Here is a 14,308-nt window from a genome sequence, read left to right on the forward strand (position 1 = left end):
CTCAATAATCTTCCTATTTGAGGGACACCATTTTTGTTGTTCTTGTTGTTGTCCGTACATGAAGAATATCCTCCATCCGAGAAAGCTATGTTTACTGACATTTCCTGCCATATTTTCCTATAATGCACTGTCTTCAAGGTGACTACCCAATCCAAAAATGTCCCTCTTGGATTTGCAACTAAGAGGCAGCTAATTATTCCTCTGTGTAACTGGAGGTAGAATTGTAAGCCATCACCAAAGCTATGGAGGGGCATGGGCTGTGATGACAGAGAGTGGCAGAGAGAGGACATCAGGGCAAAGGGGCGGGGCACAGAAGGGATGGGACAAAGGGTGAACAAGTATAGCAATGGCACTCACTAGACACTGTGTTGAAAATGAACTACACAATTTGTGGGTGGGGATGGAAGAAAAAAAACCTGGAAGAAAGTCAGGAAAGGAGTGACATCGTCCAAAAAGAAATATATTCTTTATCTGCCTTAGGTAACTGTAACCCTCTGTACATTATCTTTACTATAATAATAACAGTATATATTGTATAATATATACACACACAAGAAAAGGAAGTTAAAGCTTGCCTTGTCTAAGCTAGACTCTTCACCACATGTAGAAGAGCTTTGGTGTCCCTCCTTTCCTGACCAGTGCATCATCCTTCTGAATCAGCAACAAATTCATTTTTACAGGCTCAGACAACTCAGAACTGATTTTGATCAACAGGCAACAAGTTGTTAAACACCTGATAAACACCAATATCTCTATTTTATATCATAATTAATTTATGATAAAGTATTAGTTCAGTAAAATTTATATCAAGTTAAAGAGAGACCCATCAACAGGATCTAGCTTCCAGTTGGTAAAGAAATGGAAAGTTAGGATTCTGTCCAGTAAGATTAAACAACAGACCATTTTTGTTTCATTTGCTGGCATGTAAAGTCAATTCCTAATGTTCCTGTATAATACCAATGTATACAGACTTTCAATGAAAGAATGTGGGTCACTTTTGTTCAGAAACTCTGTCTTCTGAATATTTAGCATTGTATAGATAACTAATTCACATATGCTTTTCTCTAGAAAATAAACCTTATTCTTTGCTTTCCTTACACAGAGCTTTCAATCAGTGAAACTTGCAAAATTAAGTCTCAGCTGCCATGAAATAAGTTTGATGGGCAATGTGTCAAAAGTGCTTTCTCCACACAACTAGCAACACATATACTAGATAATCTTGGACACGTAAAACAACTGTATCCTTGTTTGTGTTATAACTACAACAACCACGTTGATGATTAATGTTTTGGAAGTCACAAACTTGAAACAGGAATCACTTGTGAGGGGGTTACAGAAGAGAAGGGACATGTGTGTGTGTTGTAAAAGTGTACCACAGTGGTGCCTTACCTGCTGGACACTGGTGACACCTGTTTTGCCTGTTAGGCGCACATAGACACTGGCTGCTGACGGGGTCACAAATAGTCCCAGGAAATGTCCCCAGGGAGTCACACTCACACATCTGGCAGGTGTGTAAATTGACCATGGTCAAATTGTATCTGTGAGGCTCACATTGATTGCAGTGAAGACCTGTGACTCCTGATTTGCAGGGACATTGTCCTGTGGACCTGTCACACGGCAGAGAGGCATTGGCCGTCCCGGTCTTGTCACAGTGACAAGGCAGACAGAGGAAAGAATTCTTCTGCTGCAGATAAAAGTAGCCTGCCAAGCACTGGTCACACTGTCTCCCTCCAACATTGGGCTTACAGAGGCACTGGCCTGTCTCAGCATCACAGACTGTCCCTGAGAGGGACCCGGCAGCATTACAGTTACAGGCCTTGCATCCCGTGACATCCAAGCCATAGAAGTTTTCTCTGCAGGTATCACACTGAAGTCCTGTGACTTCTTTTCTGCACTCACACTGCCCAGAAAGAGGATTGCAGAATTTGTTCACTGAGCCATGGAGGTTACACTGGCAGGACTCACATCCATCGCCACGAAAACTTCGGAGAAATTTAAATCCAAAATTGCATCGATCACATCTAATCCCTAAAAATAAGATATATGTGAAAAGGTAAAAAAAAAAAAAGAAGAAAATTCCCTGCAAATTAAGATAAAACGCAAACCAGACTATTGCAGATCTAGCCCAGATAGAAACTATGAGCAAAAACATGGCAGACAGCTTTACATACATTTGAAACATTATAGCAATGCGGAATTGAGCTCTCAAGCACAACCCTCCCTGCAAAGTTCTTTACAAAATGTAATTATGTATTATTAGGACACATAAAATGCAGAGTGTGAATGTTGCTTCTGTTGTATGCATTGAGGTTTTTTTTTTCCCTCTGCATCATAGAACAACAAAAAATGTTCACTTGAATGGGCCACGGAATTGTATGTTACCTCACTGATTTTCCTATAAATTAGAATTGCCTAACAATGTTTAAGAACATGTTAGGCTAACTACAGGGTTTCAGTTAAAATAAATACGCTCTGGTGTTCTGTATTGCCATGTTGGCTGTAATTCAAATAGTATATTGTATACTTAAAAACTGGTAGGAGAATAGATATTGAATCAAAATCAGTATGCTGTCTATCAGAAAACAGATTTTGAATTATTACATTGCAAAGCTTGTGGGGGTAAGAGATATACCAATTAACCTAAATGAACCATTTCACTATGTGTGTGTGTTTGTGTGTGTGTGTGTGTGTGTGTGTGTGTGTGTGTGTGTGTGTGTGTGTAATATTTGGATCCCATACCAGGGAGGAGGAGTCCAAACATACTGGACCCCATAAATCTATACAATTTTTGCTATACCTGAATAAACCTTTGCAGAGGAAAAATAAAATGCTAAGCTGATAACTATTTTTGGGAGACATATATGCTGACTTTTGAGTATAACACATTTAAATAATTAATATAAATAAAACTTATCTAGAACAATTTTTATTTTAATCCTTTTGCCTGCTCCTATATTTTATCATTTTCAATTAATATAAATTATGCTCTCCTTGGCTCATAAAGCAACCACTGCTTGTCAAGTTGTGTGATTCAGAACATACCTCTTTAATCCCTAAGTAAATTCTTCTCTTTATATTACTTCTCTTTGAAGAAGTGCATATATACATTTTATAAATGGAGAAAAATGTTTTGTCACTGAAACTTAAATGTCTGACAACATAAGTTAACCTCAAAAGGAGCAGTACAAAGCAAAGAATTTTTAATGGAATACTAAATATCTAGAAAATATTTCCATTAGGTGCTCAGTACATACTCATGTATTTAAATAACTATGTGGAGTTGAATCAGTTGAAACATTTATTTCAAACTATAATTGCAATTGAAAAATTAGTCCTAAAGTAAGGGTCAAACTCACTCACACTCAGTAACACATATGAAAGAAAGCATTCCTAAACTGGGAGAAAATTCATCACACGGATGCATATATAGGGATAAAAATTTAAGAACTCCAATGGATGGCGAGTTCTTTAACAGTGATGAATGACCCACCTAAGGCATATCATTTAATTTCAATAAGGAAAATAAAAAAGGGCCACTATTGCAGCAAATTTTAAAAATAACTGTATTGTTAACAAGAATTATGACTCATTTTGAACTATTAAAATTGGTCTACATGGATTCATATCATATCAGTTTTAAAAATATGCGCAGTGCTTATTTGAATATGCCATACATATTCCTGACAGGTAATCTATTCCTAACGATACTCAGGATGCCTACAGGGTATCACATTCCGTGTTAACAAGTACAGGCGAGTTAGCACACTTGGCATTTAATTCACATTCTTCTCCCTTTTTATTCTAGATGAATGACCTACTTTAATAAAATTATTGGTGCTAATGTATTTTCCTGGTGAGAGAATCATTAGTAAGATTTAACAGTTTTGTTAACTCTAACAGTTTGCTTTCTGAAGCTTATACAACATACCTTTGTGTTTTCTAGGGATTTTGTTCTAATTTCCTATTATCAAGGTAATATTCAATAAGATTACTTGCTAATCCCATTAGGAAATGTATATATACATGCCAAATTCATATTTTTATTAGAAAGACTGCATTTATAGAAATGAATCTAGAAATGATTATAATCATTTTAAATGAATAGTTTTTATAAATATATTTTCTACAGAAAACTACTTGGAAAAAAACAGGAAAACAGGTAAATGGTATAAGGTAAATGGAGGGAAGGAGAGGTCATAACAAATACTAGGTAAATTTTGATGTTTTTCTCCCTTGAGCTCTGGGATATACCCATTATAGGAAAAGGTCCCTTGACAGAGAGATGTAACCATTTCATTGTCTAAAAGACCCTGATTTAGCTTTCATTTCACATCTTGAGTTTAAAATATATCTCATATTAAAGAACAAAGGATGCAATATTGATGGAATTCCAGCGTCTCAGAATTCATTCTGCATCACGTAAAACACAAAGATGTGCTTCTCTTCACAAGTTAGTTGTCCTTTTCTTTCTGGAGAGTTCACGTTTGTATGCTTGGGGCGCACAAAGACAAGACACATGAAACATTTTGATGTTTTTCCTTTGTTTAAGCCAGTAAGGGCTTAATATTAAGCATGTCCATATATTTAATTAATTAGAAATGCTTGCCTGCCAGAATTATGTGTATATTACCTATCTACACATAGGAAAGAGACAGATTATGTTATATCACCCATAACAACTTTAGTTAGAATGTGTGCATATGTATGTCTGCATTTGTGTGTGTGTGTGTGTGTGTGTGTGTGTGTGTGTGTGTGTGTGTGTGTATCACTCCAGGCGTATTTTTATTATTGTGAGGTTCAGGTCAGCATTAGAAAAGCTAATACCTGAATGACAATAGAAAGGCAAAGGTCTTTTTTAAACTTCCTGTAGGAACTAAGAACTGTTCAGTTCCAATACAGGATTCATTTTATCAGGGAACTTTCCTCTCATAATATTCTCATATATCAAAATTTCAAAGTGCATTATGTACACAGTGCATTTTGGGCACTTGATAAATTTTGTCCTTATGTGGCGGTGGTTCCCCTCAAAAATGTTGGATGTAATAAATTGCTATAATCAAATCTAATTTCTGAAAAATACCTGTGGGAGTAACAAACAAAAAAGCACGTCTTACATTAAAAAAATGATAAATAACACCAAAGGTAGCTGTTTATTATAATCAGCTTGGTACTGAATTACAAAATTAAAATTAGGTGGCCCTTTATAACTAACCCTAGCAATATACACCATCTATGGAAATATGTTGACTTATTTTGCATTTCATAGGAACAGTTCAAAGAAATATAATAGAAAAAAATGGAAAGATTTATCACAAAGAGCCCCGTAGCACAGACTATTTTGAAAAAAAAATCCATTTATTTTGGTATATTAAGGAAACCAGCATAGAAATGATTTGCTTAGAACTCATTAAGTGTAAAACATTTTGAAAAAGCGTTAATTTTCTAAAAGAAACATCTATGCAGTAAGCAAATTATATTTTTCTATGACTTATTAGTGTAAGGCCATGTGAACTAATGCATCTACAGAATAAAGAAACTTCTAAAGGGTTGATTAAACTAAGCTTCAAGCTGCAGCTTGATAGAATTATTAATTTAATCATTTTTAGACAGCTAATTTCATCCAAATTGTTTCCTTTTTTTTTTGTAGCCTGCCTTGAGCAAGGAAATTTGCTTTACAGCTCAGTTAAGAAATCAAATAGAGAGTTTTATTCCAGTTCGAAATAGAGATGTGACTGTAAACTTTTGCATTACACATACCAATAACGTTTGCTTTACACTTGCACTGGCCTGAATTTGGGTGACAGGTAATATCTCCATCCACTGTCCCAGAGGCATTGCAGTTACAGGAGCTGCAGCCATCAGGATCCAACTCTTGTAGATTGTAGAATCCATTCTGGCACTGATTGCACTCTCTGCCAGACACATGTCTCTTACAATTACACTGGCCTCCAATCTAGAGAAGATACAACATTTTGTAGAATGATGAACATATCTATTTTTAGATAATTTGCTCATTAGGTACAAGACGGGAAGGAGGGAGGGGAAAAAAAACTTGAAATGTTAAATAGACAAGAAGGTAATAAGGTATTTTTCCTCCTGACACAAAACACGAGGAGCTCCAGCAGGGTGAAAATTTAGAACAGAATGGAAATAAAGCCAAGAATTCAATAGGAGATGACTAAAAGGGAAATGGGGGAATTAAGCATTTAGGCACTATATAAAGAAATCAAAATATAGACATCGAGAGTCTGAAAATAGAAAAAGTCAGTTAATTTAGTCCTTATGATTCTACCTCTCTGCTTTTTCTCCCTTCTCATTTACTACCTCCTAGATCCTAGGTCCAATATTGTTTAAAACTTCCTGCCAGATGTTTAATATAGAATATTACTATGATAATACAGTCATATCATTGTGTGAATAGAATTTGAAGTTCTTTGTTAATAGTATTAATTTATGCCTGCTGAGAATCACCCTGATATATTTTTTTTCACACATCATTCCCTTTTGTAGGAATATATCAGTGTATTTTAGGTAGTTATAGTATTATCCCACATTAGATATATTTATCTGGTTTTTATAATAGTAAGTAATATAAGACGTTATTTTTTGGAGCATTTTCATGCCAAAAAGCTGAATCTGTACTTTTTCTTGTTGAGCTGCTGAAGACTGTGTGTGTGTGTATGTGTTTATGTGTACGTGTGTGCACATGTGTGATAATACGATTGTCCTACTGTTGAGCCATACTTCCAAAGTTTTTTATACTCATTATTTTGAGATCAGTTCTTGCTTTTTGCTTGGGCATTTGGGCCCATGATCCTTTTATTCCCCAAAGTAGCTGTGACAATAGGCATCACCATACCCAGCTTCTTACATTGAAATGGAACATTTTCTTTTTAGGCTAGGCTGGCCTCCAATTATGATCCTTTCAATTTCCACCTCTGGAGTATGTAAGAATACAGGTCTGAGGCCCCTGGTTGGCTGACAAGCAGCTGTGTTGAGAAGGGTAATTCCTAAAACACACAGTGTTTATCTACTACTTTCATAGGTAATACTAAATTGGTTAGAAGAAGGTAAGAGTTAGACCCCCCCCCCACTTACATAGGGCAGATGTATATGCATCGTAGAATAAAGACAAGAAGTTCAATGCTATGGCAGGATTTTAACACAGAGATGTGTCTTCAGACCTCAATTCTCTTTTATAGTCACGGTCGCCCCTTCGCCCATTTTCTTTCTGTTGAAGTGCATCCAGCTCTTCATTTTCTCTGTGTGTGCTTATGCTGTTGTTGCTCTGGCCCTGGGGTTTCACGGTCTTCCTCCACCTTTAAAACTAGCCTGGTCCTTTGCTTACTTGAGCCACTTAAGCTCTTTTGCTGCTTTGTGTTCAGTAGATCTGAAAAGTACGTGTATGCTCAGCTGATATGGGGCCAAGCGCTCTGTGAACCTCAATTAGGTAAAGTTGGCGGATATTGTCATTCAGGTCTATATACTGAATAGTTTTCTGCCTTTTTTTTAAAACTGCATATTAAGATAGGGTACTACTGAAATTATTGCCTATAATGGTGCATTTTCTTTTTATTTTTCCTTTCTCCTTTATCCGTTTGTTTAGCATATAGGAAGTTGTTTGGTTTGGTTTATGTTAATCATTGGTCTTGCCTACTGATTAAATTATCCTTTTGCAATACAAACTTGACTTCTTTCTGCTATGTAATGTTGTATTGTGGCTATCTGTGTTTTCTGATCCATAGTAGTTGCATATATATCTATTGTTTTTCTTTTCTTTTAACCTATGAGTGCCTTGAATTTGAAATATAATCCTTACAGCCCATTTATGAGGACTTACTTTTTGAATAATGATCTTCTAGTCTTTGACTTTATACTAGAATATTTAAAATATGTAACTTTAACATGATGATAGATTAGGCTTAAGTCTTGCAATTTTCTTTCTATCTGGTCTATCGGTTTGGGATTTCACATTCTATCCTTGCTATCATAATAGGATAGTTCTTTGTTTTACTTTCATTTTGATGGTTTCTTCTACATATTTATTTCAGTCCTCTTTTAACAGATGAACTACATGCACAGGATAAAAAGCTTTCAAATGGTTTTATTTGCTCTTTTCTTCTCTTTTAACTATTGTGATGGCATTGTCATTTATTCTACATTTAACTAAAATGTTTTTTTCTATTTAAACTCAAGTTTTTTAAGGTGAATAAAATGATCAGAAAACTATCTTATATATTTCCTAACGTAACTGACATTTTTTGGAGTTCTTCATTTCTCTGTACAGATTTCCATCTCCATCTGGAATTATCTTATGTTTTGCTAAGATTTCAAAACAAAACAAAATAAAGCCGTAAAACATTGTGATAGTGAAGATCTGCTTGTGAGAAAGTTGTTAATTTTCTCTGTTGCAAAGCTTTACTGTTTTCATGTCACTTTAATCTCAGGATTTCTTACTAGACATAAAATTCTAAGTACTTCATTCATTTCTTCCTATATTTAAAAAAGCATTTCCACTGTTTTCTTGTATTTTTTCCTCCATATTGTTTTAAGCATCAAATAGCTGCACAAATGGGATTTCATTTTGACAAGTCCATATATACATACAATGTATCTTGATCAAATCACTCTTCTCATACCCTTCCAAACCAAACCCGATAATCTTCATTGTTGTGTTTTCACCTGCTTACATAGAATATTTTGACTGATTTCATCCTTCTTTAATCTTGCTGTTCCTAGTCTTTGACAGAAAATCTGTGGTTAGTCTTACGGTTTTCCCTCTATCTGTAATGTTCAGTTATTGCATACTTGATACTAAAGAAAAAAGTGATCACTAGTTTTGAGTAACTCAATTCTGATGTGTCTATTGTAATTTTCTTTTCTTTTTTTTTTTCCTCCCAGCATCTCATAGTACAGGAAGAAGGGAAAAGGAATGAAAACCACAACAAAGGGTTGTAAGTGTGTATGTGTGTGTATGTGAGTTTGATAGTGTGTGTGTGTGTGTGTGTGTGTGTGGTTGTGTGTGTGTGTTCTCAAGGGAGAGGCTATAGACACTGACTAAACTTCTTTTTTTTTTCCTCCCAGCATCTCATAGTACAGGAAGAAGGGAAAAGGAATGAAAACCACAACAAAGGGTTGTAAGTGTGTATGTGTGTGTATGTGAGTTTGATAGTGTGTGTGTGTGTGTGTGTGTGTGTGTGGTTGTGTGTGTGTGTTCTCAAGGGAGAAGCTATAGACACTGACTAAACTTGGCCATTATGTGAAAATGATTCATTTGCTAGGCATAGTCTTCTTATGCCCATAATTCTAGTTACTTAAGAGGCTGAGATCTGAGGCTCATAGCTCAAAGTCAGCCAAGGCAGGAAAAACCATGAAATTCTTTTTTCAACTAACCAGAAAAAAGCTAGAAATGAAGTTGTGGCTCAAGAAATAAAGCACCATCTTGGGGGTGGGGATGGGAACCCAGAAGGTACAACAGAGCCTTTTTGGGAGAATTTGACTTTTGGAGGACATTTCAGAGTCCACAACTGCCCTACGCTGGGGAAGAGTCTTCATGGACCAGTTTCCACCCAGCTCAATTTTTCATCTCTTTCAATTTTCAAGTCAAATGTTATGCATTCAGTGACATGTATCTTCACTATATTAACTACAATTTAAAAATTAAAATTCCCTTTCTCCAAATGATACTCTTTGTACCTTTTACCAGATCTAATTTTTCCTTGTCACTTAACATAGTAAAGAAATTTTACTTATTTTACATGTATTTTTATTAGCTTTCCCATCTCCTTCCCAAGCCCTGTTCCTTACTATGTGGGCTCTATCTACCGTGACAGGAGCTGAAGTCATTATAAAAATGCACTGATCTTAATTCTGCAGAAGACACCAAACCTTAGAGAGATGAAGGTACTTATTAGAAGCCAGGCAGTGACCGCCTCCACTTCCAAACTCACACTCATACGGCACTATGTTAAATTCATTATGCCTGATAAGGCTACACAATCCAGTAAGTTACCCATCCAATAGTAGCAATATGTAGAGTGCTAGATCCATAAAACGTTAATGTCCTGGCTTTTACCAGGAAGTGAAAACAAGTAGGAAAAAAAATCAGTCAAGCTCTGGTTATTACTTTACAAATTTCTCTGAACACTGACACGCACCAATGGTTGTTCCACACTATTCCTTGACCACATCCACTGACTCTCCAACTTGGAACCATAGAGCAAAAGTCCATGATGTATGTCTAGTAGGTAGCAATGGTGAATATCCACACTTGGGTAACAATTGTCACAATCAGTTTGGCAGAAATATTATTACAACTGATTAGAAGATCTTGTAATAATTACCCTACTCAGCTTTCTCATCCATCCTCTATATTCACAGACAGATCTGAGAAGCCGTACATGATTTCTTGTGTGCATGTGTAAGAAAATAGTACTGTGTTTAAATAAAAGGTAAAGCATGCTTTTAAGATTGATGGGACAAAGTATTTGTGTGTTCTGCCACGATGCTCTAAGTAATATAAAGCAATTCTTTAAGACAGCATAAATCTATGTCTTTGTAAGCATTCATTTGGCTGGTAGTAGAGAAAAATCTAATGTTCCACAGATGACATCTGAAAGTAACTCACTAAAAGCCAATGAGGTAATGCTGCTGTTGTGAAACCAAGAATTTGGAAATCAAACTCAAAAATTTAAGAATGGGAAGTCTGCCCTGGAAACCAAATTGAATTTTGAGGTTCTTTTTGAACAACAACAACAAAAAATATGAATGGGGGGAAGTGAAATAGTTGAATCAATAAGTACCTTTTTAGCACATTCATTTATGGAGATAACATCTTGGACTTTTATTGAAACCCTTTAATTCTTATTCTTCCCTGTCAGAAGAATTCAACCTGCCATTCAACAAATGTTCGGTCATATGCCACCACATGATATATCCTTTATGGGTTTTTATAAAATCATACTACTCTAGTAATATCTCCCAGTTTTTACCATTCTCTTCCTTCAGAATTGTCATCATTTACTCAGCTATTTTATAGAGAAGAAAGTCTATGACTCTTTCCTCTTCCTAGAACCATTGAGTCAAAAGCCAACAAATTAATTTTCATCTACCCTTAATTCTGACAGTGATATGATGTAGGTTCCCAAAGGAGACAAGGTGGGAGAAAACAACTGGGATGAAGCAAAGATGTTTTCTGCAAAAAAATCAAAATAAACTCAATGATAAAATTGAGTAAAATATTAGTAGCCATTGGGTTATGACCAAGTATCAGAAATTCCAAGTAATGTGTTGAAGCACAAACTTCCTTAATGAGTAGTGGATTGTAATGAATGCCTTTGGCAAACTTGGTACACCATGGTATTACCCCTGTGCACAAAGCCAGCTCGCATTAGCTCCTAACTGCCCGACCAAGAACGTCTAAATTCTGTGATGAGGCTTCAACATGCTTCAACATGCTCCTTCAATGTCACAAAGCATTTCCAATGCTTCCTCAGGGATAGCACCAGAGTGTTTTGTTTGTTTGTTGTTTTTACAAGGAAGCCTGGGTGGCAGAAATCTGGCTGGAAATCTTGCTTCTGAGATTTTTTTTTCTTGTCGCTATTTTGGATAGCTACTAAGTTAACATAAGTCCCGTTGTTTTAAACACAAGCACTTTTGCATGGCTTTGTAAACAATGCTGGAAGAGGAGCAGGCTGACTGTGGATGGGGACAGGTGAGCAATCACGTTTCTATTGCCCAAACAGCATGGTGTTGCCTACAAACGACAGTAGTTTCACTACTTTCATAAAGTTTATGACTTGTTTTTTATCTTGGACCACATCTGACCTCTGCTACAATTGTGAATAGAAGTTGTACCAGAAAATATCCTTCCTTTGTTCTTGATCTCAGAGGGGCAATATTTAATATTTATGTTTGAGTGTGTTGTCAGCTACAGATTGTGAAGCAGACACCCTCTTCAGGTTGAAGAAGTTCTCTTCTATTTTGAATATTTTCTATTTTCTTCAGCCTTGGTTAAGATAATGCCACAGGGTTCTTATGCTAAATCATTTAGTTTATTATACTGAGATCCAAATGATTTTCAAGCAATAAACTAAATTGCATCCACAGTTACATTGTGGTACATAATTAATAATATAATAATGTAATTTATCTATATTGATATGGGCTTTTCCTTGATACCTTGGCTATGAGATTAGAATTAGGCAGCCCTCACAAAATGAAATGAGAAGTACATAACATACACTTTGTTGATTTCCTAACTGAATTAATGTGAGATCAATATTATTTACTCCTGTAAAATACTGGAGAATCTACCCATGAAATCTTCACAACCTGAGATATTACTTTAAAATGTATTTTTGTTTGTTTGTTTTTTTGGTCAGTCATGGGGCTTGAACTCTGGGCTTGCGTCCCTGTGCTCTTCAGCTCAAGGCAAGTGATCTACCACTTGAGCCACAACTCCACTTCCAGTTTTTTAGTGGTTTACTGTAGATGAGTCTCACAGGGGGCTGGGAAGGTGGCTCAGTGGTAGAGCGCTTGCCTTGCATGCATGAGGCCCAGGGTTCGATTCCTCAGCACCACATAAGCAAAAAGAAAAAAGCCGGAAATGGCGCTGTGGCTCAAGTGGTTGAGTGCTAGCCTTGAGCTGAAGAGCTGAGGGACAGCGCCCAGGCCCAGAGTTCAGGCCCCACGACCGGACCAAAAAAAAAAAAAGTCTGACAGTGTTTCCTGCCCAGCCTGACTTTGAATCATGATCTTCAGCTCTCAGCCTCCTGAGTAGCTAGGATTACAGGTGTGAGCCATCGGCACCCCGCTTAAAATGTAATTTTAAAAATCTAAATAGAGGAATTTACTTTTTATTACCTTTAAGATCCACATTAATGTTCCATATACATCTACATATTGTGCTTTGTGTTAATCTGCCTATTTCATTCAGTATGCCAAATTATTTTCAAATAGTTATTTATGATGTAAAATGCGTATTTTCTTCTCTTTGTAGTAATCAGTTAACCAACCATGGAGCTTGTTTATTTTCACTATCATTAGATCAATTTCTGTTTGACTAAACTTTTTTAATTATATATTTTTCTTTTAGTTATTTTGCATTTAGTGTGTTCTTTTTTCTGTTTCCTATCAACTATCTTCTGCTCCAAAATCAGTCAGATTCTCAAATGCCTGGTCCTTGCTTGTTGATGGTATTTTTCTATTCATCCTACTTGTGTTTATTCTATTTGTGTTTATACTCCTAGATTCAGGAATCTCAATTCAGCTGGACATGGTATGCATGTCTGTAATTCCAGAAGGCAGGAGATGGAAGATCTTGAGTTCAAAGCCAACCTGGGCTACATATGTGGTCCCAGGCTAGCCTGCATTCTGGGATGCATAACAAACCCCTGTCTGAAATATAAGAGAGGGAGGAAGGTGGTAGAAGAAGAAAAAGGGAGAGAAAAGAAGGAGAAGAGAAGAGAGAGGGAGGGAGGGAGGGAAAAAGAGATGGAGACCTGATTTAAATTCACAGGGAAGAGCTGGGGCTGGACTCAGTTTCGAAAAATGTTATATGGGTAGTGTTCAATGTTGTACAGAATAATATAGAAGTAGATTAAGGGACAGGCATTGATTAAGATTGAAAAAGAGGAAAAGTGGGAGGGAGCTAAAATGTAGGAAGATAGCAAAAAGGATTAGGAGCTGTGGTTTTTCCATATAGTCAATATGTTTGTTTTTCCAATGGGCGTTCCATGTATTCTATAAATTTGTTAGGCAAAACATGAGGAACAAGTTCTCGAGAACAATGAGACCATGGTCACATGGAGAAGGTCTTCTTCTCTATTTAACTTCTATGACTGGTGATGGATACTTAATGAGGAGAAGAACACTTCGGGATGCGTGATGATATGCATGGTACCTGATCTGGCGTGGCTTGGGAGAGGACTTCAGGGCAGCTGGTATCCCAGTAGATGTGATCAGAAAAGAGCCAGTGGTGACCACCCAGGTGTCGCCATGTTTTAAAGATGCCACCACATCTCACGCCAGCATCGCTGACCTATGACCATGCTTCCAACTCGCAAAACCTCGGGAGACTCATTTAAACCACAGCCAAGCCCTGTGACCACAGATTTTTTTTTTTAAGATCTTCCTAAATCCCAACATGAAAAGACATAACTAAATAACTGTATCTTCCCAAAGAAGCCATGAACATCATGTCGAATAAAACAAAGTAATTGTTGTTTGTGAGAGAAGCCAGTGGGAACAACCCACCCACAGTCACATGATCTTCATAATACCAGTGCGAGAATGAGCATTGAGACTA

At 36.5% G+C, this 14,308-nt stretch overlaps 1 protein-coding gene across 1 annotated transcript in view; it reads right to left on the minus strand.

Annotated features, from left to right (window-relative positions):
• Positions 1–14,308, minus strand: part of Ush2a (Usher syndrome 2A (autosomal recessive, mild)) — a 640,567-nt gene that overhangs the window by 519,334 nt on the left and 106,925 nt on the right. Inside the window, exons 11-12 of the mRNA XM_013015154.1 lie at positions 5,758–5,953; positions 1,390–2,028 (exon numbers count right to left, since the gene is read on the minus strand). Coding sequence (XP_012870608.1) covers positions 1,390–2,028; positions 5,758–5,953 — 835 coding nt within the window. The remainder of the gene's footprint in view (positions 1–1,389; positions 2,029–5,757; positions 5,954–14,308) is intronic.

This window comes from Dipodomys ordii, unplaced genomic scaffold (assembly GCF_000151885.1).
Source record: "Dipodomys ordii isolate 6190 unplaced genomic scaffold, Dord_2.0 Scaffold26, whole genome shotgun sequence".
Lineage (NCBI taxonomy): Eukaryota > Metazoa > Chordata > Mammalia > Rodentia > Heteromyidae > Dipodomys > Dipodomys ordii.